This window comes from Chelmon rostratus, chromosome 22, assembly GCF_017976325.1.
Source record: "Chelmon rostratus isolate fCheRos1 chromosome 22, fCheRos1.pri, whole genome shotgun sequence".
Lineage (NCBI taxonomy): Eukaryota > Metazoa > Chordata > Actinopteri > Chaetodontiformes > Chaetodontidae > Chelmon > Chelmon rostratus.
This window is the reverse complement of record NC_055679.1, coordinates 6,886,948-6,913,728: the sequence shown is the minus strand read 5'-3', so window position 1 is coordinate 6,913,728 and position 26,781 is coordinate 6,886,948. Positions and strand designations below refer to the sequence as shown.

Below are 26,781 nucleotides of genomic sequence, written 5' to 3'. Positions count from 1 at the left end.
AAACTCAGCAACGTCACTTGTCCCCTAAGGCAAGAATAGGGACAGGGTGACAGGGTGTGTGTGTAACTGTAAAGTGTGTGTGCACATACTTTGTGTGTGTGTATACATAAATTAGGGGCTTGGGATGTGTTAGTAAATGTGAGACAGCAGGCATGCAGGGAGGAGAACAAAGAGAGAACACAAGCAGAAGTCTAAAACAGCTGAAGTGGACAAACACACACACTCGTCATGCAGCAGTGTAGTAGAAGCAGCCATGCAGTCAGTGAGCGTGTTGTACCTCAGTGTGTAAGCCAGGTAGCTGCTGCGGCTCTTGGCTGACCTGAGCGTGCTGTCCAGGGAGACGGTGGACTCGCCGATGCCCGAGCGGTACAGAGCTCCGTCTTCTGTGTACGTGTTGTTGCAGTTGAGGGAACGCTTCAGGAATGAAAGGGTGGAGGAGCGAAGAAGGAGAAGTGAGACAGAAAATAAAAAATATGACTTTGTGTATGATACACTGTAGAGAAATGTGATAAAATAATGCAGAAATGTCAGAGAATGATGCATGGGGCCATATTAGTGTACATCAATTCACTCACTGTGAGCAAAGAGGCCCTTGTGGTGCTGGACTCGTCTGGCATGCTCTTCTTCCCTGTGAACACGTTCTTGAGGTTCTTCCTCACCTCTTTGTTGAAGACCACATGGAAGAAGAAGATGAAGACTCCCTGTGGAAAACAAAAGCGACGTCTTATAAACCGAGGAGCGAGAAAGATGTAGACTGGCATGCACAAACAGCAACGCTGTGCTACCTGCAGACAGCTGAAGCCAGCAAACAGGTAGTGGAAGGTCATCACATCGCTGTTGACCGCCATTAGGCCGAGCAGCCAGGTGGCACTGATGAGCAGCAGTAGGAGGAAGGCCATTCGAAGTGCAGGACTGAGGATGGAAAACACACAGAGATCAGCAAAAAGTTGGACTGTACATTAACTTTTGGATGTTGTGCTCTATGGTGAACTATTAACGTGCCACATAAAACTCACATAGCTCCTGACTTCTCCACAGCCTTCTGTCTGCGCCCACATGAAGCCTTCGCAGCCAGAATAAAGATCACGATGTTCACCTGTAGAGAGAGCGGGTGGGAGGGAGAGGGTCTGTGAACAGGACGCTTTGCACAGTAAAGGTCTGAATGCACTCAAGGACCAGCTGTCCTTGGGCTGTTCCAGTACATGTGCATACCAGGACGACGACAAAGATGGGTCCGGCGAAGCTCCAGATGAGAGTGTCATGGACGGAGAGCCAGCAGAAGTCTGGGTTCCCGTAACCCTGAGGGTCAAGACCAACGGCCAGACCTACACACACAAACACAGGGAAGGCACACAACAAAATGCAAATAAAGAGTGTTACAATTGCTATATAATAATGTCAAGAACACACTCATCTTCCTCCATCTCCTCCCTGGTTCTCCTTCCCTTGTCGCACCTCTCCTCCTGTCCCCTCTCCCTGCAGTTGTCCTTTTTGGAGCTTTCTACATTTTGCTCTGTAACTCCACATGTCCTCATGTGTCTCAATCCAGATTCCAACCAGGTAAGCGTGTGAGTGCATCACAAAGCATTTGATATATTATGGTAATCTCAGTGTACATCAAAGGGTTCCCAAGTAAAATATGTGGTAAATGGCAGGCTTGAAAAAGTGGTACTAATTGGAGATACCAGAGACAATTAAAAAGGGTTATCAAAACAAATAAATCAACAAATGATTTATGAGTTTGCCGCAAGTCAAGGTAAAATTCCCAGCAACACACACACACACACACACACACACACACACACTCTTCTCCACCACAAGTGGATGTTTTTTTATATGTTAGATTTATGATACTTAACGTGACATATTGTGGACATCCAAACAAAGGCGTCTATCTCTCACCATGAGTCCCCCCCCGGCCTCTTTCTCTCTCTGCCTCTTGTTCAATAATTTTCCCACGAGGATCACAGCCTCCCCAGAAGAGACGAGTCACAGCACGAATGCACCCTGACAATCTGCCATCTTCCGCCGCTCTGTTCCTGAGCCTGTGTGTGTGTGTGTGTGTGTGTGTGTGTGCATGTCTGGATGTGTGTGGGTGTCTCACCAGTGATAATAGCCGGTATGCCCCAGCCTATGGCGTAGTAGAACCTCATGTGGCCGTGGTTGATGTTCCGCAGCTCTGTCAGCATGCGGTAGATGTGCAGCCCCTCCACGAACATCCAGGCAAAGGTGCACATGTAGAAGTAATGGAGGAGGATGGCGATCACCGTGCACACAAACTGGAGGGAGATCAGAGAGAGAGAAAAGGAACAGAGAGAAAGGTGAGCACGCCCTCTCCTCCCTGCACATTTTCAGGGAATCCAGATAAGTAATCCACAAACAGCAGGGATGACAAAAACAAAGCTGCTATCAGCCTGCTGCGCTTTTCCCTACTTATCAGTCGATCAACTATACACCCAGTAAATCCATCCACCCGTGCACCCATCCATCATCCATCTGCCCTCCTGGCATTTAACTGCATCTTACAGCTTAGTGCTGCTCATTGCACAAGGAATCTTTATTAGCCGATCCATCCACGAGTCAACCGAGAGGAAATTAATATAACCGCTTACTGCAAGCGCTGAAGTTTTTTTTACAACCAGGTTCCAGCCTCTTAAATGCCAGGATTTGTTGATTTTCTTTGTTTTATATTATTGGAAATTGGTTTAAATATGTCTGAACAAAACAATTTGAAAATGTCTCTGAGAAACTGAGGGGCATTTCTGCCAATTTCCCAGCAACAAACAATCAAGTTGTCAAAAAAAGTAATTCGCAGATGAACTGAAGGTGAAAAAAATGAATATTTGCAGCCCTAACGGTACCTCAGAATGCATTAATGGCAAACTTCACCAACTTATGTAAGACAGCAATGATTCAGCCTATCCATACAGTCTTCTATTTCCTTCCCTCCCTGTTTCAACGTCTGCTGTGTTGGAGGAATGCGGTGTGTCAGGGAATGTCCCAGCAGTTGAGATACTGTATTTTAGGATTTCGCTTTGTATTGCTGTGGAGATCAGAGAGAGAGACACTACTTTGACAGGGATATAAATCATCCTGCATATGGCCCTGGGCACACACTGACAGCATTCCACAGCTCTGACACACACACACATCTAAACACCCGATGGAGAACATTCACTTATGAATGCAGAGAGAAACAGATTCAACTCTTTCTCTTTTTTAAGATCTCTCGGAGGACTTGGCTTCTGCTTTGAAAGAATTGTACAGATGCAGATAACACAGCGTGTTGTTAGTCAGCGCATCAGTCGTCTCAACCCAGTCAAAACACTGTGAGTCAGAATATTACTGCAAGGGAAAAGGCAAAACTCCCACAACTCATCTCGAACGTGTACACAAACATCCACGCTCCAAATCTTTGATCCTGGTTTGTCGGTCTGAGTCGTCCGCTAATTGTTGTGATTTGTAACTTTACCCCACTGTCACATTCAGTGATGAATTCCTGTCAGTCAGATCTGATTGTTAGGATCAGTGGAGGACACCTGATCGGTCAGAAAGAGTTGGAACTAAATTGGCAAAACTGCCAATTTCTATACGTGGAGGTGATGCTGAATTGTTTTAATTTTGCTGCAGGGTACATGAGCCCATTCAAGTTCGCTCAATTCTTACTTCTGTGGCTTTCTTTCATTTATGTTTTGATCAGATGAGACGTGATGTTTCGTCTGGTCTGACAGCTGCGGGTTGGCAGCACGTACCCACCACAGTGCTGCAGGACTGACAGCTGGACATGATGATCTTGTGGTGTCTTGTACAGACATCAGCTTTAGTCAGACTCGTCAAAGCCGACATATTTAATTTAAAACAACATGACATACATTTTCAAAAGAAGAAATAACATTCCTCCACTCACATATGACAAACTGCACTCCTAATAAAACACATCACTGCTCACACACACTCAGGAGTTTTGCTTGTTTCTTGGTCTGGCCAAGTAGCTTTTGGCGGCTAAATGTTTGCTAATGCTCGCAAACTTTAACTACATATTGTTCTGTAACTGGCATTACTGAGCCAGTGAGGCTTGCTGACTTTACTGGATCTTCCACTTTTGCTGCTGTTAGATTGTGTTGTAGCATTTAACCTTATTTTATTATTTTAATTGTCACTTGTGACCACAGTGTCAAGTTTAAACACGTTTTATTTTGAAAAACCTTGACAGATTGCTAAAGAAGGTTTAGAACCTCAGCATGTATTAAACACTAGTCCACTATTTAAATCTGCCTCCCTAAGACCAACCAAATGTCTCATCTTTCCAAACCTCACTTCCTCTTAAAAAAAATAGCAGGATTACCCGCCAATTAACAGATTAATGATGTTTTCTGTACCACAGACATGCAAGCGATTTATCAAGTGAAAACTAAGAGGCTGTTTTGGGAAACCTTTGCCAGGGCCTACCACCCTGAGGCCTGCTTCTGGAGACAGGTACCAGTCACAGCACGTCTCCGCTACTGGCACACAGAGCTGTGTGTGTGCATGTGTGTGTGTGAGTCCGAACGTCTGTGTCAGCAGACTTCAAAGAATTCCCACACCTTTTGATCTTTTACTGTACGTCTACATGTGTGCATGCATGTTTGTGGTTGTTACTGTGACCTACCCAACCCCAAACTGGATTATGAGCTAAACACAGCCAGCCCATTAGATTTCTACAGACTATCCCCCATATATAGCCTATATGCCAGAGTTAAATCCAGCCAGTCAATTCAATAAGATCAACTTATCGGAGGTTAGATTTGGAGAAGGCTCTGGCACCCAGTACATTCCTAACTACTGAAGTCATTAGCCAAGTAACAAAACATAATCTGTCAAATAAAGACAGGCTCTCAGGTAGGCCTTGGCCCATTAAGCCTGGTAAAGCTCCTGTCAACATCAAGCCCGCAGGCCAAACAAATATCGTAGGACGCCTGGCAGTTGTTCATTCAATAAACACCAGAGTGAAACATCATTATCTCCTCTCAAGTTCCACCACGCCACAAGCAAAGTACCAACTGGTTATGTATTCCTGTATCATATGCATTTGCGGTCTGTGTTGTTTACCACCTAAATGTCCTGGATGTCATTCCTCTTATATTGTTTCTATCATTTTTACCCTCGTTCCCAGATTAATGCATAATGCAACACAGGCAAGGGTGAACGGAGACTGGACAAAATTTCTGCGACGTAAAGAACTGCTTGGTTTGGGTGACTTTCTATCGAAAGCAGAGCAAGTTTGCAAAGGCAACATTTGCAAAGCATCACCAAACTACGACTTTAATCGCTGTAAAATCCTTCAAACCAGTGATTGTCTGATGCTGCTTGCGCTAAAAGAATGATCGCTGTCTCTTCCACACAGTATCAGGACTGGAAAAGTCGGACTGGTGCATCCCTTCCATAAACAAGACAATATGTTGCAGAAACACAGCAAAGTGTCTCCACTGCACATGCGCTCTGTTTGCTGAGGGCGAGAGACACACTCACCGGGTTGTCAGTCTGATTGATGCCGAGCAGGAAGACGAGCTCGGAGAAGAAGAGCGCTGCTACCAGGTTCCTGTGGATGGCATGGAGGTTGGAGCGGAGCCGGCGCAGGAGGCACAACAAGATAAAGGTGAGGAGGAGGAGTAGCAGGGAGACAGACACCGTGGTGTAGGTGACGATCTTCAGGGGGAGAACATCCCCGTGCTGTGCAGAGCAGTCCCAAGACATCGAGTCAGAAGTCAGTAACGTGGTAAAGGCAGAGAGTAGCAAGCTTTGGACGTTTTTTGTGAAGCTGAAATGACGAATGCTTTCAGTAATACCTCTCTTTTGGAAATGTCCATGAGCACGGCGAAGCTGGTCATGTGGTTACACTGACAGCTAATGTGGCTGTTGTTCCTGTTGAGCACCTCGCAGCCTTTAGCGGACCAGCCGCCTCTACCGCCGACCCTAAACACACCAACACACACACACGCAATGGATGAATGTGAGAAATGTACAGGAGAACGCAAACCAAACATATAAAGAATAATGTTTTATCTGCAGAACTTCATCTCTGGACGTTGAACTCACGCGATGGAGTGGTTCCAGAAGACACAGACGGGTTTGGTTCTCTCCTCCGTCTCCAGCAGGGTGTACTCCAAGGTGATGGGGGGGTCCAGGATGGGAGGAAGAGGAGGACCCTCACTGTGCACCGTGGCGCTCACGATAGCTGTGTTGATCACTGGACGGTTTGGGATCCTGGAAAGACATTCAAACAGAAAAATTAAGTATGACCTGAAATGATATACTAAACATTTTTAAACACTGATCTGTGATAAAATTTCATGTACTTTTTATGACTTCATTACACAGACACACGGGCAGTGCAGCAGACCATGCCAGAGCAGAACCACAGCCTGTTTACATTTGCTCATATTCTCTCTTATCCTTATGTTAACTTCTTGTTATCTGAGAAACATATTTGAGTAACTTCCTCTCATTCCAGACACATCCAGGATACATAACAGCTAAACAGAATCTGATAGGCCTTTGCAGGCACTGATAAGGTGGTTCCTTCAAACTAAACTGCAGTAAATATTATGGCATGTATCAACATTAAAGATGAAATATTTTCATGTGGCGTAGCGTTTCTTTAAACGTTTACAGAATATGATGAATTGTATACGCAGTTGTAAGTACAGGAGAGAGTTTTAAGAGTTCAGATCGGGTGTGGACTCTCTTTTCTCGACGTTCTCCAGTCTTTTTGGCCTTGTTTGGATCTGTTTGACAGCATTACACCTCATAGTTTATCTCAAAAAGATGGCGCGCACTCTCTGGTGTTCACATAGTGTCACATATGGCTAAACTTTAACTGCCAGTGGTCTACCTCAGACTCCTGCGGTCGGGGTCGTATCTTTCCGGGAGTAGCTGCCCCAGCGATTTGTACACTATCACCACGGCAACCGGCAGTGGGGCAGCTGGCTCGAGGTGGCGCCTTCTCCTGTCGGACACTGTGTGCTCCTCCTCCTGTGGGGGATCTGTCTGAGTTGGAGGTGCAGGAGTGTCCGCTGTGGAGGGGATAGTGATTGATAAGACTGGAGTTGTTTTTTTAAAAGGGACAGAGCCAGTATGGTCTGACTTTACAAAAGTTCCTACCTCTGTGGCCCTGAGTGCGGAGATTGAACTGGGGAAAGTGGACGGAGGACCCAAGCTCTTTGGAGTACTCCTCCTGGATGTCCTGGAACCGAGGCAACGTCGCCCTCTCCGGGTCCGACACATCCAGATAGTCCACGGTTAGAACTAGATAGAGAAGGAGCAGGAAGAAGAGGAGACAGAGGCAAAGGATGAGGATGTGATTATGTGTCCCAGTCCCACACAGTGTGATCACGGCTCCTCCACTCACTCATGTTGTCAGTGATGATGGTGAAGGGTTTCAGGTAGGTTTTCCTGACGTTCTGTGCCAGGGTGTTGGCATAGTCCTCGAAGTTGCGGAGCAGATGGGCGGTGCCTCCTTCAGTCCTCTGGATCTGCTCCCAGTGCTCCTTGTTGTCAGGATCCAGTATGGAGCTACCTGCCCGCACCAGGTTCTGTGAAAATCCACAATAATTGAAGATTATTGAAAGTAAATTCATCACACAGATCAAAGAGACTGGTCACAAAGCAGCTGGGGAAGTATTAGGTAACTACAGTGATGGATCAGGTTGCTCTCCTGGCGAGAATCAACCAGTAGAGGGCAATGTGCCACCAGTGCTCCCAGTGCTACAGACTGGATTCACAAAATTAAAGCTTCAAGATCTTTTTCAATAATTTACTGAAGTTGGAATCCATCCAGGAGAGCCTTGGCAATCCCTGAAACATCTGTACTGTACATCCTGTTGGTTGTCTTTTCTACCTCGTTGAACTCTGCATCCCTCATGGCAGTGAGGTCAAATCCTGCCTGCCGGCTCTCATACTGCAGCACATGATTCAGCAGCTGGGCGGCCGTCTTCACATCGTTCCCGTAGTAATGCTCGGTGTTATTGGTGGCGCTGTGAAGCAAACGCACTATGGTCTTGGAGCGCTCGCTGTCCATCCTTGAGCTGTTGCGACGCAGGTCCTCATTCTGGAGGGTTGAAGGATGGAAAGGGAACAAGAACAAACAGGTCAAGGCAAAGGAAAGTTGAGTGGGTGCGACCAAACATAATTGAAATCGGTCAATCCCCGGATTAGTGGGACTTTGACAAGCTCAAGCCTCGAGTATTAGGTTCAGGTTCAAACACAATAGGTGCAATACTTTGTGTAAATCTCACATGGACTTCATCCTATGAAAGTGCACTTTGTTGAAGAGACATCAGCTCCCTTAGAGTGCATGGTTTTTGAAATAACTACCAGTAATTATTGTGATTATTTTAAATGACATAAATGTTATAATGTACTCTTCGTTATAGAGGCAACAACAGTCAGATGAAAACTTAAACTTAAATTAAATTAAGCTTTTTATTTTGTGCAGTACTCACCAGTTTCTTCAGATGGGAGAAGGTGATGGTGGTGCAGTTGAAGAGCTCAGGCGACAACCAGCCCTTCTCATCGCTACAGTGGCGGATGGCAGTACCTGTAAAAACAAACAAGCACAGAAAAACAGAGAGGAAATTTTAATTAAGCTTCTGGCAAGTGTTTCACAGACATGCGGGTTAACAAAATAATATTTAAGTACATTAAAAGAATGCAGGAAAACAACTTTGTGAACTGTTTTGAAATTTTTATCAGAAAGAAATATAGATTTTTTCGCCTTGGGTTTTTACTCTCAGGGTACATACACAAAGCTACCCTACTTTATTGGTGAAGGTTATTCACTCACTCTTCAAAGTACTTTTTTGGGTTTTAAAAAATATTATTTCAAATGCTGGACAGATTTGGACATAAGCCAAAACTAAGTTAAGCACAGTAGTGTTCATAGTAAAGCTGCAAATACAACATTATCTTAATAGGAAGTTGCGGTTCTGAACGCTACAACGGGCGCCATGCATGACAATGAACCTTTATTTGATCAGATGCTGTGGCTAAACTGCTCCAAAAATGCAAAATGCTTCCTGTATCAGTGGTTTAAATATCTGAACCAAACTGACTTGTTCCAGTCTGATTCAGTTTGAGAAAAGACTTCATCCAAATGCAAAGCCTCTTCAAATGCTATTGTTGCAGAGGAAGAAATGGCTGGAGGACTTGCCAGTTGGAGCTAAGAGAAGGCTACGAGCTCTGTTAGCAAATAAATACCCCACTGAGTCTGGGGAGACGACAAAAGGGTCACCATGGTGATGGCAGTAACTAAGGGGGTAACCAGGAAAGCGACAGTGCTTTATTGGGAACAGGTCAGTGAACTCAAATCTTAAGTTCACCCCGACTGTCCCTCACAAACACACACACACACACACACACACACACACGCAACACACACACACACACACACACACACACACACATAGCGGGACGAGGAGGGGCATTACTGTACAGCATCTGATGTTTTTCCAAGAGTCTCTACAGACAAATCTGTACATGACTGACTGATGAGCACACTCTGTGGGTTTCATGGACCAATCACACAGACACCCATGCATCTTAATCTAACTGCTGTTATCCCAATCCCAAACTATTCCCTTCCATAAATTTCCCCAAAATGGGCTGATAAAACTTCACTTTGACCATGTGACCTTAACATAAAATTTAGTATCTACTGAAAATCAGTGGACTACATCCTCAGCTAAATAATCACCCCACATGCTAGTTTTGTCATCAGAGGTATTTAAAACACTTACCGACGGATCCTTTGGGGCAGTTCATGGCAGCTGGACGTCCAAATTTGGTCTTGGGCCACCAGATGCCTGCATCGAATGCTTTGGGACAGCCCTCGTACACAACTGTGGAGAAAAAGCAGAAGGTTCAGATGTGAATTTGGTTTTAAACCTGAGGCTGGCATCTGATGTGGCCTAGTTGATGAATTGAAACTTATACCTTTCCCTACACATACAATGATACATCAGGCAAGTGTTGGAGGCTAAAAATAATTTGAGAGCATTACAAGATTCTTTAATTTTCCCTAAAAGAAGTGCATCATAAACTGAATCTGAACACCTTGCACTGCGACCACAAAAATGTCACTTTTAAAGGTAAACGTCTGCTTTGCTTTCACCACCTGATCCACTCCAGTTTCTGAAACAGCCGCACGGACGAGCACAGTGACATTCAACCAACTGAAGCCTGCAGAGCCATTACACAAGCTTGGATACATAACACATTTCAGCATATCTGGGTTAATAAATCTCCAAGACAAACCACGCTGGGATCTGTGGGCCTGTTGGCTTGTTTGTGGTTCCTCTTAGTTGCCTGTAATCCCTGTGTTTCATTAACTCTTAGGGTCATTAACTTCACTGCTATGACACATAATTTCAAAACCTGAATAAAACCTTTACTTTTGATTGAATAAGATAATCATTTGCAAGCTCCAGTCTTCATGTACTCACTATTTTAACTTACCCATTTTTTTTAGATGTACTTAACCTTTCGTTAAGGATCGCTTCTACTAAAACACAAATCATCGTGCCATCGGTAAAAGCCGTGGTGAGATTAACCTCACATTCAGTGAATGTGTCGCTGTCAGCGCTGCTGCGTTTGGTGCAGAGCTGACAGATCGGTATGAGGCCTGCCATGGATGGTCTCATCTCAGCGACCCGCAGGACATGTCCAAAGAAGCATCTCGCTTGTTTCACTCTTCCATCTTCACTCCCTTCCTCACTCCTTCCCTGAATTAAAATCTATTTGACACTTTAGATCTGAAAAATGTCTTACATCCACTTCCATGAAAAATTAACACAGCAAGATTTGGGGCATCTTTTTTTTTTAAACAAAAAGAACCATGTTGTCACTTGCATGCATTAAAAGTCCAAACACGTTCTGAGACGTTGAAGAGCTTCATATTGGGTCAAACTGTAAACACACTGACATCCATTTTCTGTCAGGGGACTTTGCGGTTTTGTCTTCTATTCATCTATACTGTATTGTGTGTGTTCAGTCCCACTGCCAAGTCAGCCCACTGGCCAGACTTGCCTCTTCTGCTTGACTGGGTCGCGACAAAGACATGAAGTTAGCTCAACTGCAGCACCAGCAGATGTGAGCGACACCATTTGTCTCCTTTTGACACTTCATCGATTCATCAGGGCTCACTTTGTGAACCTGAACATCTAAAAGGAAAAATACACCCAACTTCTGAAACGATTTTTCTTTACTGTGCTTGTCATGAACCCCTCAAACTATTTCTTAATTTAGACAAATGAATTCATGGTTTCACTTTTCTCTAATTAGAGTCTGCATCTATAAAAAAACATCAATAAAAGTAAGACAGTTCAGAAGTTCAGTTCAGATATAAATTCATATACCTTCGCATCCGGTGGGAGTGACCTCAGCGAAGGGGTTATCACAGCGGTTACACTGACGGCCGATGACACCTCCTTTACAGGGGCACTGTCCGGTGATGGGGTCACACATTCGCGACTCAGAGCCAACAGAGAAACACTCGCAGGGGTAGCAAGTGTCCTCACCCTCGGGCCGATAGTGGTTTTCCTGCAGGCAGAGGAGAAGACATAGATGACTAAGATGATATTTAGGTCATCAGAAGTGAACAAGGAGGAACTTTTTGCATTTGAGGGTGCTATTGGTGTATCTTTAAGGCCTGTGATTTTTACTTTACAGTGATGACAAGATTATGCTGAATGCTAAAACATAATGTAACAAGTACAGAAGAGTCATACAGTCAGAATTGATTCAGTCATGTCAGTTAAACAGCAGTATGTACCCAAAGTTTGCAAACATTAGCTAACATTAGCCACCATAGCAGGAAAGGGTGAGCCAGCACAAACCCTGAGTGTACTGAAATGATTCATGGTTTGGTAAATTTCTCATTAATTCAACTTTTCATTTATAAGAGTGTTATTTCTTCTTTCAGGAGTTACACTGTCTCACTCTGGTGACTCACAGCCTTCTTGTATTCCCTATCAACCTGGGGAAGTAATGCATGTTTTTTACCTTGCAGCGACACTCTCCAGAGGTCTTGTTGCAGTCTTTATGAAATCCCCTCTCAGTATCACAGTTGCAGGGTCCACACATTGGATTGCCCCACCAACCTTGAGGACATGGCTTCTCCACTCTGTCATCAAAGACAATGACACGTTCATCAGAGCAGCTACAGGTGATATTTTCATAATAACGATCTATTGCATGACAATGTGATTAACCTACAGAGAATGATCATCTGCAGCTCCCCTCGGCTTTACAAAGCTTTACGGTGACTTTCAGCTCAGTCTTTACCTGTCTGACCTGCAATTTAACTGCTTAACTGGCTCACTCTCACAACCCTCGTAGCACTGCTTTTAGCAAAAAAAAAAAAAAAGCTCTAACATTCAGCTGTACAATACCTGCCCTGCAGACACAGTTAGCAGATAGCTGGTGAACACGGTGGAGGAGTTAGTAGAGACTGGCAACAGAGCTAAAATTTGCTGACTAATCTGCAAATTCCACATGGCCAAAAACAAGTAAATAACTGATTTTAGACACAAATTCCACCCTAAAACCTACCTAACCAACCTAAAAATTAAATATTTCTTCAAATCACAGAACTGATTGAACAAATAGCAATACCAGATCTAATGTTCTTGTTTTTGCTGGCTTGGAGATGGTAGTGAAAATACTTTATGATTACATAGAAAGACAAGGAAAAATCAGGTTTTTTTTCCCAAGTTGCTTTTCACATACAAGGAATTTGCCTTAGTGTTTTGAATAAACATAGTAAGGAGAAAATGCAACGAAATATAAAAAGCAAGTACTGCAAATCAAGAGACATAAATAGAAAATAGAAAATTGAGAATAAAATATGAAAAGATCTAAAGAATATGTGCTATATTACTTATCTAAATGAAAAAGCTGTACAAAGTTGTCAGTTTTGTGCAGGAATGTGCAAAATATTGACCGGAAATGTGCAAAAGTTCACAATATTGAGTATAAATGACATAATAAGACAGTGGTGTTTCATTTCCATGATTATAAGAGTGGACAGAACATACAGTAGGACCTGTTCACCGACTGTAGCTGCAATTCTTTTGGAATGAAATAAAAATCAAGTGTCAAACAAGCAAAGTGATGGTTGGTCAAGTTTTGACATGTTACTGACTTGATATCAGCTTGTACAAAATACTCTTAATCTGATAGCTGACTATCTGTTAAGTTTATCTCCAAATAAACGCTCTTTGTCGCCCTGAATCTAGAGTAAACTTCCGCCATGCTTTTATGTCAGTCAATCAAGTGTGACTTCATACAAGCACAGACAGGCTCTCTTTCTCTCTCGAGAGAGAGATACGATCTCCGACTGAGCGATGCAATCTGAGGGGACGAACGGCAGTATGAAGGCAGCAGTGACTGAACACCTATGGAGGATCAGTCAGGCATGGCGGGGGAATCCCACATCCTCTTTAAGACAGGAAGTGATGCGTGTCATAGGGGTCAGGGTCCAGGGGAAATGGTTTTCGAACAGGGGCGGCTAATTCACGTGAGCCCTCAGACAGTGCTGAGAGTGCAAACCACTTTGAATGAACCACTTTCACTTGAAAATAAATGGACCTCTCAATTTCAGTCTAATTATTTCTTTTTGATGTCTGATCTTTTCTCTCTCTCTCTCCCTCACACACACATGCACACAAACTCAGATTACTGACTAATAAAGCTGCTCTGAAGTACTCAGGAGTTTGGCAACATTACAAAAAGAGCAAGAGCCTAACATAACTAAAGAAGATTTGTGTGCTTTGTCTCTTTGGGAGCCAAAGTGCATATTTAATCTGCTTCTTTTCTAACATCTGGATACAAAGGACTTGTCTTAAAATATTTTAATATAGATACTGAGTATTACTAAAAATCTCTCCATGATCTCTGTCTAAACACTCAATCACACACACACAGATCCACAGAGGAAGGGGCCTTACTTGTTTTCACAGTACTGGCCGTAGTAGTTCTGTCCGCATTCACAGGTGTAGCCGTGGGAAGAACTTGGTTTGGGAACGCAGGTGGAGACATGCTCACAAGGGTTGAGCTGGCAAGCATCCACACACTCTGTCCCAAAATAACCTGCAGGATACAGAGCAAAGAGTGACGAGTGACTCTCAAACCCTACTGAGCGATGTATAAGAGTTTCTAAGGGTCGTTTGAGTGTGTGAGTTTGTGTAAGTGCGTCTTACCTGGGTCACAGACACAGGTGTGCGTGCTCCAGTCGTCACTGCAGTGGCTGTTCTCCGGGCAGATGTTGGAGTCGCAGGGGTCAGCCAGGTCGCAGCCGTCTTCCACGCGGATCTTCAGACCCTGAGCCATGTTCACATTGGCCACGTTGGTGGACGTCTCACCCATACGCACACCCTGATGGAGAAGAAGAAGAAGAAGAAGAAGAAAAAGGAAAGAGAAATGGCTGTTAGGTTTCTTTTCAAACTTTGAAAAAAAAGTGAAAATTTTGAAACACATGCACTTACCTGTATGCAGCCAACAAATCCTTTGCTGACGTGGTTGTCCGCTCCAGGCAAACCTCCGACATGTAGAGTTTGTAGCTTCAGTCCTGGAAGGTCATGACCAATCTCCACTGACTTCTGCTTAAAAACACAGAATTGAAAATTGAACATTTCTTTTTTGACAGCGTGACCCATGACTATATTCTTGCCTATTTGCCTGTACCTGGTACATGTCGTAGTCCAGGGACACGGCAGCCATGTATTTGATGTCCTTCCCATCTTTAACGCTTCTCAGTTCTACCAGCAGGTGGTGCCACTCCCCGTCATTGACACGAACTTGTGGGAAGCCCAGCGAGGCCACCAGCTGCTGTCTCAGCAACACCTCCATACGTACCTGTTGCTCGCTCACCTGGAGGACAGAGAAATGCAATGACGAGGCTGCAATTTTTAGTGTACATGTCATTTTACGTTTCTATCGATTTAGCAGTCAAAGTCAACTGCGAAGAAACTTCAGCAGTAAAACAGTTTCAACTATATGCTGACGACAGTGACATTTTTGTTGACAATTTGTTGACGATGTACTGTATTGTATCTCACCATGAGGTTGATGGTGGAGGAGGGTCCGGCATTGGCCTGCATTAGGGTGCCAGCAGGCTGCCTGGTGCGGAACATGAGGCCCATGTACCAGGGAACAGCGACGGTGATCTCTGGGTCGCTCCAGGAGACCAGAGCCTGGCCGTCGAAGAACTGAGGAGATGGCATCACTGGACAGGGACAAGACAGCAGGGAAAAGTAAGAATTAGGCTGTGGGTAAAACGTGGTTGGTGTTCGGTATTAAATGTGATTAGGGGTGCTATGCAAAGCGGTTTAAAAATAAATATGTGCATGTGTGTTTATATTGAATATAAAAATAAAATCACTTTAAATTTATTTTTTGTTGAAATTATAGGCCTTCAAAGTATTGAGCGGCTTCAGAATTCATTGTTTGCTCATGATTAATTGTGATATTCTGCAGTTGTTTGATTACATTTTTTCATTTCATCTGATATAATTAGTACTTCATGCCTTAGGATTACCACAAAGTAATTCTTAGACAAACATCCAATGTCTAGAGACGTTCTGAAAATCCACTGAAAATCCTTCAGACATTGTGCATGTCGTGTAAGCTTGTGTGCATGTTGGGAGATCAAGAAACACACACAAACACACCCACCCGCCCACGCACACATACACACACACACATATACACACACAGCGAGGGTCGACCTTTCAGCACAACATACAGTAAGTGTCTCCTCCTGCATAATCTACAGCATAGGGTCCATGTTTTTAGATCCCCAGGGCACATATTTCAACAGAAGCTTTCACAAATACACACATACACAAGCTGTAATTATGAAAGAAAGCACATGTTTATTCCTGGCTACAGGCAGCTACGCTGGTTTTAGTCGGACTACTTTACCAAAGCTCAATTCAATTCTCATTAATTCTATCAAGACCCAGCTCGAAAGAGTAGGACGGAAAAAGTCCACAGCCTTGCTGGCAGCTCTGTGAGACAAACACAACGGTGCTTTCAGCAAATGTGAGCATGTTAGCATGCTCCACGAGCATGCTAACATGCTCACACAACATTCTGATATGCTAGGATGCTAACATTTGCTAATTAGCACTAAACACAAATTACTGCTGTGGTGATTATTTTTGCAGGGCTAACAGAGAAGGGGTTGACCATCAACCTTTTCTTACCATTTTATTATGAGATTGAGCAACAATCAGGAAAGCAGTGTTAACCTCAGTCCAGATTCTGCTGGATCAGAATGAGGTTTATGCAGCTCTGTAAAAGCTACAATTTGTGGCTGGGAGAGCAGGTACAGTCGAGCCTTGACCAGGTCTGAGGACTTGACCCTTAATAGACATGATAAGGTCTGCAGCAAAGTTCAACTAGAATCCAAACTGAGTCTCAGCTGCACAACTTTTTTGTGAACACTCCCCCAAATATATTTTCAATATTATCAACCAGGTGTGTTCACTGTACCTCGATTTAATTACTGCAACAGCTTGTTTGACACCAGTTCAGAGATTAAAACTTGATATCCACTTGTTATAACAAGCTACTGCCACACATGAGCATGTAGAAGTGTTTTCCAATATACTGCATGCTTATGTTTAGCCTGACTGTCATCTGCTTTAAGTTAGCATGACAGAGCTGATTCTCTGTCTTTAAATAACGGACTGCACAGTTGGAATCTGAACTGATCGAATTAAAAGGAAAAAAAAACTGTCTGACGAGGTGGGTGACTTCCAGTGGATTTCAGTCTTTTAATGTCGGTCCAGTCTGGATGATTTTGGCAGCGTAAAATGAACAATAGCACATCTCTCCTTTCTCGTGTGGCAGCTCGGTGTGTGAAGCCTCAAACCGAGTGTGTCAACATGCAACAGAGCAGCCAAAGCCTCCCAGCTCGCTGTGATCCCGGCCCAGTTCAGATACTGGATACCGGGGCCTGGCACTGACTGGGCGGCTACCTCATAGACGAGAGGGCGAGGAGAGGCATTCACACCTTCACACATTGTTTGGAAGCTCGCCCTGAAGGAGGAAATCAAAGTTCTCTCCTTACCATAGAAGAACATGAGATGGTTTATGGAGTGTAAATAACAACACTGACAGCAAGCTGTGATGCTGTGTCCTTGGTTAACAAGGAAACTCTGACAAATGTATAACCTCTCTCTATCTATCTGTTAATCTACCTATCTATATGTACTGTCTATACATCTCAGGAACATGAGCTGTGCCTCACTCGCCGGCTGAGATGGCAACAGAGGCACAAAGAGGACAGCTCTGGGGCTGGTGAGTGTGAGCGTCTTCTATTTCATCCTTTGAGTCTGGGTTTTGATCAGTGAGTCACAGTTTGTTCTTGTCCGAAAATCTCCAAACCTGAGGCCATGTTTAGTGTCTGCACAGTGAGTGAGCAGAGGCTTCGCTCTGACTTTCCACTGTGACGGCTGCATGACTCAGAGTGAGTCAAGGGAGGTGTTCCTTATCCGATTTGATCTCCCAAACTACCCACTACTTCCTGGAAGTCCTCAACACACACACACACACACACACACACACACACACACACACACACACACACACAAACTCTCACGCAGGAGCATGCAGATGCAGGCACATCCATCCAGTGGCACACCTCTTAATGAGTGCATCCACTTTCTGACTCTATTGTGACATTCCTTCTTAAAACTTAGAAGCTGAACGTCCTCGTCCTTGCAAACACTTCTTACCTTGTTCGCAGTTCTTGCCTCCGTAACCTGTTGGGCAGTCACAGCTGTAGGTGTTCCACTTGCTGACACACACTCCTCCGTTCTGACACACATCATTCGTGCAAAAGTTTACCTTTGCTGGACAACCTTGACAACAAACACACAAATAAGTTATTGATATCTGTATATACAATGCATGTATCTGATTATAGGCTGCAGAAACAGAAAAAGTCAACATTAGTCGACTTTAAACACGCTGGCTTCAGCAGCAGGCTTTTAAAAAAATCCTGAAGCGTTAGCAGTTTAGCACAGCCTCAGTTTTACCACGCAGCACGTCTAACCTGCTGTGGTGCCGTTGTTAGCGATGTAGCTGGCCATGTCGATGGCTTTGCTGTCGATGGTGAGGTTTCTCATGCAGCCCACAAAGTCTCTGTTCCTGACCGGGAAGTCCTCAGGTAGGTTGGGAACTCCGCCTAGCAACAGCGGCCCTGTCAAATCTAGTGACCTGCAGATGGCACAGACAGGAAACATGGATCAGAGCAATGTAAAGCACCAAATTTGAGTCAGATGTGGAGACAAACAGCATTGACTCAGCAATACAAATGAATACATTCATATTTTGATGATGATGCTCAGGTGTGTCAATTTCTGTTCCTTTTTGCTTGGAAATCTGTGACAAATAAATCAGTGACACTCCTTCGATGACCTGAGTTTACACCGAAAAGGCCCACTGAGGTAAAGCACCAACTCTCGGCATGATTGACATTTCTGAAATAAGGTTATTGTGTCCAAGGTTTTAAGTTGTCACAAGGCTAACAACTACCATGACCAAGTCAGGTTCCACATACTGGGTCATGCAGGAAGCTGCTTACTGCCTCTAAAGCACTCAACATCAGACACCGAAGGGCTTTATGAGATTTAATGTAATGCAATGCTGCACAAAAAGCCCCCACTAAACCAATGAATGTCTAAGTTGTGTACATACAGCACAAACACTGTTGCATGGCCAGAAGCACGTGGAGCTTATTCAAAAAGTCTTTAAGGAATTCAATGAGGGGACTCCTCCCACAAATCAAACAGGAATCTGTGCATCCTGGGACCAGTTTTAGAGCCATTAACTGCAACAGCAGCTGTACAGAAACACTTCTTGACTACTACTGATACTTGTTTCTGGGTTTAATGTAAAGCAAAAGTAAAGGAAAGTGAACTTTTAAACTATTTCTGCGACAGGGAAAGCTTCTGAATTGCTTTTGTAGAGACTAAATTATAACTCAAATGATAAAACATCTAGTTTAACAACACAGTTTGCTAATATGAAAATTCACTTTAGAAATTGTAGGTATGAGATGTGAATCCAAACTTCACTCAGTTTCCAAGTATGATGGAAAAATATGTCTTAAGGATCTTGGGCAGAGACATACAGTATGGGGTCTCCTGAGCGTTGATGTAAAAAACTGGAACAAGAATAGCAGAGCCTTGCAAACAGTGTAAAGTAGTGTAAGAGATTGCAAGATATCCGATTCTGCCTCAGTGACTTTTTCAGGCTTACACTCCCTCTAAACTGTGTGGGCTGAAAACTCAACTCACCTACAACTAAAGATCTTGCCATCCAATACAGTACCTCTGGTAGTGAATGAAGTCAAATCAGACCAACCACACTGAAGTACTGCAAGTTACAGTGTGTTTAAAGAAATCTGAAAGACAAGCTGTTGCTGCTCTGCGCCTCAGTCACCCTCTGGATCGTGTCAAGACATCGTCCTCAATGAAATGTCAGTCGGTTGCTCATTTGCACAACATTGCACGCTGGCGTAATGCACAGTGTATTTGTATATTTCAGCTCGACACAGTTGCTATCCTCTAAATGCCTCTCAGCTTCTGTGACCTGTGCAACAAGTTCCTGAAGGAATGTAACCTCATTAACTCCTCTCTGAAGCTTTCTCTCTCCCTCCGTCCCCACCCTCTGCACACTGAATGTGTCTCAGCATGCTACCTCTCTCTCTCTCAAAAAAAAAGAAAACAACCCGTCATACTATAAAAATAAAAATTAGTGTGTGACAAACACAGAATAAGTCGGATTAAGCCTGTGTTGAAATGAGCTTTTGGTTGTTTTAGGCCATGTGTGACAACAGGGAGGCCCTGAGGATGAGCTCAGAGATTAAGAGACAAAAGGAGGAGAGGAGGGCAGAATGAGAGTTGTGTAATCTGTTGTAATGAAGGCAATTTGACGTCGCCCCCAAGGCACAACATATTTAACTATTAATCTGACCAGTTTTTGTGAGGAGTGTGCTTGGATTTTAATTGGAGATAATGAGTGTGAAGACCTAAATGGAGAAGGAAAAAGATGAGTGAAAGAAAGAGACACCAGCTCACTTCTTCTGGCCGGTCTGGGTGCCTTGGGCGGCGCAGGAGTAGTTGCCAATCTGCTTTCCAAAGCGAATTGCCATGGAGATGTCACAGTCATCCACAGCAACCACAGCCACCTTTTCTCCAGAGGGTCCATGAGGGATGCCGAGACGGCCAATGTTGGGCTGAAAAATAAAATAAAATAAAGATTGCAACCAGTTATTTATCACCCATAGTCAATCGATAAATGACTGAAAAAGGTAAAAGCAATGTAATGTAAGCTAATTATAACGGATTAATGATTAAAATAGACAGCTAATAGTAATGGATACAATGTTAAAAAATTACACCTTGCCTTTCAGTAGTACAAAAGCAAACTTGAACAAACCAATCTAAACATTTACAGTTCATTGTAAAAAATATGGGAACACCAACTATTATATCTATGTCACAATTAATTTGACATTATCCGGTTTTAAATGACGTCAAATGAATATGGGTAACATGATGAGTGGGGCAGGGTGGAGATGTCTGACAAAAAAGGTTGGGAACACTTCTCTGCACGACATCACCTTTTGCCTACCTGAGTGCCAAAAACATTGTTTTTACAGTGCACTGTTATGGGAAATTACCTCAACGGACTGAATTTCAATTCAATGGATGATTTCTTCCGTTGCTCAATCATCGCAGATCAGCGCTACATAAACAACGTCTAGCTGACTTTGGCCGACTTGGAGTCGAAGCACACAGGCCCGTCTTGGCTTAAGATGACAAAAAGCCCATTGTGCGTACGCTCACACCTAATGATTACAAAGTAGGCTAATTCCACCATCAAGGCCTCTGGCCGACAAACGTTGGATCTGAGAAAATGTGGATCAGCTTAGAAAAATCAGGCCACCAAATCGCTTTAGTTTTTGTAATATTTAACCTGAGACCAAAGTTCAATGGAGCGTTTCCTAAACAATAGTGGCCTTGGAAAAGGATGGAGAAGGAATTTGAGGAAACGTTTCCACCAATTAAATAACACTTCTCCTTGCTGTCATAAAAGTGAGGTGGAAGCCAGGATGTTGCTAAAGATATGAACTGTCAAAAAAATGAACCTTTTCTTTAATAAAGTTGACATGACAAACATATTTACAGTAAAAGACTTTTCAGTCCTTTTTCTTTCTGCGAGTAGCTTACAATAGATCAAAATGACAAATTACCTGCTGTCTCTCCTGGGAGTTTGGTAAATCTCATAACTACAACAACACACAACAAAGGGACTACAGATCCCAGACCTGATCACAGTGCAGTGTTTACATAAGGCACTCAGGCTGTTGAGAGCTTGACAGTTTGAGTGATAGCAGACTGACTGAGTCTTTACATCTACACAGCTCAATGTCACCAAATGAAGTGATGAATCAAAATTTTTTTTAATTCAGATTCTTGAATACTTGATTCACTGTAATTTCTTTTCTTTCACATGAATCTGAGGGACACGTTAATGAAAGACACGGAAGAGAAAGAGAAAGAAAAAGAAAAGACAGAAAGGCAATCTGCACGCATGTGTTTGTCTCCTTCATAAACAGGATTACAGTAATGAGATACTGGTGGGGCAGAGACACGGCAAACAAAGGAAAAAAGAGAACGAAAAAATAGAAAAGAAAGAGCGACGGACAAAAATAGGGAGGTGGACTGACCAGAAATAAGAGACTGAAAGAGACAGACAAAAGAGAAACTGGCAGACGGGTAGAAAATGAGCAACAGAGGGGAGCAGTGTCTTCTGTTTTGGCTCAGGTGGGCTCCGGCCCGGGCATATTTTCCAACCCACAGGGGGTTTGCCACTCCCTGCAACATGCCCTGTTTCCACTGATTCCACCAAAAAAACACTTTCCATAAAGACGAACAGGAAGACCAGCGCTACACCTCTCTGACGCCATCACTGTTTTCACTTTTCACAAAATAGTGAGTGAGCTTTGGAGGTAAATCTATCTCCAATAGATTTACAGCACATCACCTGTCTTAAATGATTAATCAATTACCAGAATAGTTGCAGATTTATTTTCTGCTGATGGACTAAAAATGGGAATAAAATATACGGGCCATGGATCACAGCCTACTTTGTATGTGCCCGTGTGTCACTAACCTATAATCAACTTGTATGTGGAGCATGTATAGCAATCATGCTAGCAGGAAGCCACACCCCAGTCACTGGCAACCGGCCAATCGCCCCTCTGCACCTACAGGTGCCTGCTTGTGTTAAACCCTCCCACCCCCACCTTCTGACATCTCCATGGTAACCACAGACGTCTGTCTCTCCGGGCGGCCCAAGTGTGAACCAGTAAACTCTTGTTGGGGCCTCCCGCTGTTGGCTGAAGGAGCATGATTTAAATCAGAGAAGTAGGATGAGCCCTTGCTGAAAATCTTCAACTGTCATGATTTACTGTTTCATTATGTAACATGGTTTCTGCTTCCTGAACTGACACGACAGCATCCTGTGGTGAAACACTTTGGGAAATCTGCTGACTGCGTTTGTGCCCAAATGTTTATGAAATGCCTGTGGAATTAAAAATATCCCTGATAATTAAGAGCACTTTTAATGCTGCTGTGCATGAAGCATGGATGTCCACTTGATCCAGTGCATTCTGGGTGAAAAAATAAGAAACAGAAATAGGAAGATCTGGTTTTGCTCAGGAAGCAGCGAAGCCTGAAGCTGTAGGAAAGGTTGGCACCATGCAGCCAGTAGCAGGAGAACAATGAAGACCCTAACATAAACAACCGAACTGTTCAAAGACCCTCAACAGTGGCGAAGGAAGGAAGAATAGAAGGGGCAAAAGAATAAAAAATAACAGCCACCGTCCTCTTCTGTATGCACAAATTTGCAGCGGAGAACAGATGCTAAATAGGACCATAATGATTTCCAATATGCTGTGCAGGCGTAGTTAGTTAAAACTGCTGCTAAAAAGGAGCAAATTCCTCAATAAATCAGATAAAGGGGGAAAACTCTGTGACATCTTTTCTCTGTATCTTTTCTTAAAATTGATGCTGATGGCATTAAGTGAAGGTGAAGGAGAAAAAGTCACTTTACTCCAATAACAGCTACGTTCAGGGAGCCAGTGAGCATGATAATGAAGGAGAAATTTAAAGGAGCCGTGCAAATGTTTGCTTTCTTTCCAAGAGAGAGAGACGATAAGATGGACAGCAGTCCCGTGTGATAGATGTATTTGGCATTGTTTGGAACGTTTCCTTAAAAAAATCTGAAAAATGTGGGTTAATGACTGAATTTACTTTTCAAACCAGTCGGGGAATGAAAATAAGAGGGAAAGTGCGAGAAGAACATAAAGGCTTTTCAAGGGCAACAAAAGGTAATTTGTCCTGCAGAGAAACTCACTCGCTCGTCTTCTAACAGGAATCTGTAGTTACAATCTCATCATCTCTTCTCAGTTCAGTCAAGCGAGGGATGAGATAAAGACAGGAAGCAAAACACAGGAGAGAGAGAGATACCCAGATACACAATGGACCCGCAACCCACAAATCTCAGGGGGTGCAGCTGTTACAGGTGCTGATAACTCATAGGCTGACACACACACACACACACACACACGTATGCACACACTGTGTTCATGCTAAACTATGTGTATTTCGGGTATCTGTGTAATGTGTGTGTAATTTGTGTGTAATGTGTGGAGGATATAGGAGCATTAACGCAGCTGTTAGCACATAACTGCTCCAGGCTTAGATCCACTAGTACACTTCCCAAGTTATACAACTCTCACATGCTCAAAAACCACGTCAGTCACACACTCCAAAAAACATGATAAAACCAAGTTATGTCACCAAGTCACACAGAACTACAAAACCCCTCCTCAGCCTCCACAGACAGTCCACATGAAGGTCAGTTTACTTATGATGAGGAGCAACAGAAGGACAAATTCGGGGCATGGAGTTTGAGAGACGTGGTCAGAGGGGCTCAAAGTAAATCATGCTACCAGTTGCATTATGGGAAACATTAGATCATAGATAAAAGTCAGACTCTTATTCTTCAAATCAATTTCTTGTGACCCCTCCCGCTATATGGAGGTATAATACTAAATCATTGGAGGAGCCCTTTAATAAAGCTTCCTAAAAGAGGTGGAGCTAAATACAAATATCCTCAAGCTACAGGCTACTTCAAATTGCCCACAAAAGACTTTCTGTCCCAAACTGGTGTAACTATGGCCGGTCAAACTGTATGTGGTTTCAGGCTTCTTTCTGACCCCTGGTTTTTGAGTGCACTTGGCCCTCACTTTGAGGGGCCCCATGAGAGTCTCTTATTTACCCTCCGTCCAACTCGGGGCCGTTGAAGATCCTCTCTCTCTAACGTGTCGTCTCCAGGGGCGATAGGCTTGCCGCAGCCATGGGAACGCACTTGATCCCCACAGCTAGCCACAAAGACGACGAGGGCGGAGGACACGAGCAGCCGGAGGAGCGTGCACACACACACACACACACACAGATTCACACACATAAACTTCAGCATGTACCAAGTACTGACACATGCAATTCAAACACACACACTTTCACTCTACAGCAACACCCAGACACAGGAGAAACAACCACCCAAGCACACAGACCACCTCCCTCCCACCACGCACACACTCTCTACACCTCCATTACCACCTGTCAGAGCCGACATGATAACTCAACCAGCCCCGCGGCCAGGATAACGAGCCTTGCTACACAGATTACGTTACATGCAGAACACAGTTTAACAACTTAGTCAGAAAACACCCTAAACGCTGTCAAAATGAGCAACTAATGACCAGGAAATATGTGTCTGTGTGTGTGTGTGTGTGTGTGTGTGTGTGTGTGTTTGTGTGCAGGGTGGGATAGAGGGAATACTCGTGGTGATTATGTGGTTGTGCGTGTGTTTGGGGACTATGGGAAGGATGTCTGCAGAATGTGTTTAAGCATGTGTGTTGAGTGAGCAACTGGCAAGCTTGTATTTGTGTGTGTGTGTGTATGTGTTAGGCAGGAAGTGCCCAGCGGAGTTGCACACACGATTCATTTTGATGATAAAGGAAAAAGAGCGCACAGTCTTTTATTTTATTTGGGCTCGCCTGAGGAAATGCCATTGTTTCTCTGACTCCTGGATGACAATTACACTTGATGTGATCTCCTGATGTTTTAAGGTGTGTGTGTGCATGTGTTTATGTGTGTGTGTTTGTGTGTCACTGCTGTGTTAAATTGAGGTTACCACAAGAAAAGACCAAACATGTTTTAATACCATAAAGTATCCATAAAAGAACATGAACTGGAGCTAAAAAAAAGATGGGCACTGAACCAAAACCAATATCTCTCTTAGAAGTGTGTGTGGTGTGTGTGTGTGTGTGTGCGTGCATGTGAGTGTGGTGAGTGTGTGTAAAGTTGATTTTCAGCCATGCAATGCACAGGCTAGTGTGTCCCACTATGCCTCTGGCAGCAGCAGACTCTGTCATGTCCACATTACCTCACCTGTCCTCTGGCTATGTAAACCTAGAAGTGTGAATTATTCAAACACACACACACACAAACACACACACACACACACACACACATGACACAAGGCTATGATGTCCCATGTTCAAGACTATATGTTACTGCTGTCTTCATCATCTCATCTCACTTCTATCTATCAGTGTAACAGATGGATAGCGGCCATTGTTGTAGCTTTCAAGCGGCAAAGCAAATGTGCGGCCGACACAAAAACGGAGGTCAGTGTAACTGTATCCTGTTTGGAACGGCTTGAGAAAATTCCTTTTACCATTCGACAAACATGGCCACCTGCCTGTTTACTGACATCAAGGGGATTACCTTCTAATTGATGCTTTCAACTGCTTGTTAAAGCATATTTTACAGGCAGGTTTTGTCTGCATGATCAATCCTTAGCTTTTTTCCCCGTCTACTAGGCTAGGTAACTTGAGTCTTGATGATTTGAAGAAAAATCTGTTTTGTTGGATAATCCAACAGGAATGTCATTTTGCATAATATAGGAGTGACAAAGTTAGTTTTTCTTTTGATCTTTGCTGTTATGTTGCATCAACATTTAATCATCAGATTTCACATCACTGCACAGCTACGAGTCATTATCAAAAACAGAAGATTTGAGAGTATCTTTAAGGTTACCTTGCAAGGCAGGTACAGGAGGCCAACCATCACCGCTAACATGTTATGTCTTGTTTGGTTAATCCGTTGAAAAATCAGAGTGCAAAAACAACAAGTTGTGGTGTTACTTCCTGCTCTTATGCTGAGCTAAGATAACCAACTCTTTGCTCTGGCTTAATACTTATCTAACAGACATGAGAGTAGTATTAATTTCCTTATCTAACCCTTAGCAAGAAAAGAAATTCGCATTTTCTTATAATATCACTTTAGTTTTCAATATAACCAGCGATAATTGGCAATTTTTAAAAGTTAGTTATGTATCTGATTGTGAAAGAACCAAAGTGCCTGAAGCTGCACTAAAATATACTCAAGAGCTATTTTTATTCTAACAAATTTGAAATGTTTAACATTTATCTGAGTCTGAACCCTGAGAGCTTATCATGTAACCATTATCTAAACAGGCCTGTAAGGAGCATAAAGCAATTAAAGATCACCAGGAGCGATGCTGATGTTTAGCAATAAAAGCAGCGGCACAATAAAATTGAACTTGATAGGGATCATATAAGAGATAAGATGT

General features: G+C 43.4%; 1 protein-coding gene across 4 annotated transcripts in view; it reads right to left on the bottom strand.

The window, feature by feature from the left end:
• Positions 1-26,781, bottom strand: part of celsr1a (cadherin EGF LAG seven-pass G-type receptor 1a) — a 92,010-nt gene that overhangs the window by 5,980 nt on the left and 59,249 nt on the right. For 2 of the 4 annotated variants that reach the window (XM_041963831.1, XM_041963830.1), the window contains exons 7-31: positions 20,127-20,284; positions 18,098-18,261; positions 17,778-17,903; positions 15,093-15,259; positions 14,719-14,904; positions 14,520-14,636; positions 14,235-14,409; positions 13,983-14,124; positions 12,037-12,157; positions 11,391-11,574; positions 9,774-9,875; positions 8,481-8,575; positions 7,877-8,086; positions 7,388-7,571; positions 7,141-7,284; positions 6,872-7,052; positions 6,076-6,243; positions 5,826-5,952; positions 5,509-5,709; positions 2,105-2,279; positions 1,213-1,325; positions 1,017-1,096; positions 786-912; positions 576-701; positions 320-414 (exon numbers count right to left, since the gene is read on the bottom strand). In XM_041963831.1, coding sequence (XP_041819765.1) covers positions 320-414; positions 576-701; positions 786-912; positions 1,017-1,096; positions 1,213-1,325; positions 2,105-2,279; positions 5,509-5,709; positions 5,826-5,952; positions 6,076-6,243; positions 6,872-7,052; positions 7,141-7,284; positions 7,388-7,571; positions 7,877-8,086; positions 8,481-8,575; positions 9,774-9,875; positions 11,391-11,574; positions 12,037-12,157; positions 13,983-14,124; positions 14,235-14,409; positions 14,520-14,636; positions 14,719-14,904; positions 15,093-15,259; positions 17,778-17,903; positions 18,098-18,261; positions 20,127-20,284 — 3,668 coding nt within the window. The remainder of the gene's footprint in view (positions 1-319; positions 415-575; positions 702-785; positions 913-1,016; positions 1,097-1,212; positions 1,326-2,104; positions 2,280-5,508; positions 5,710-5,825; positions 5,953-6,075; positions 6,244-6,871; positions 7,053-7,140; positions 7,285-7,387; positions 7,572-7,876; positions 8,087-8,480; positions 8,576-9,773; positions 9,876-11,390; positions 11,575-12,036; positions 12,158-13,982; positions 14,125-14,234; positions 14,410-14,519; positions 14,637-14,718; positions 14,905-15,092; positions 15,260-17,777; positions 17,904-18,097; positions 18,262-20,126; positions 20,285-26,781) is intronic. The other 2 variants (XM_041963832.1, XM_041963829.1) reach the window with 1 other exon arrangement.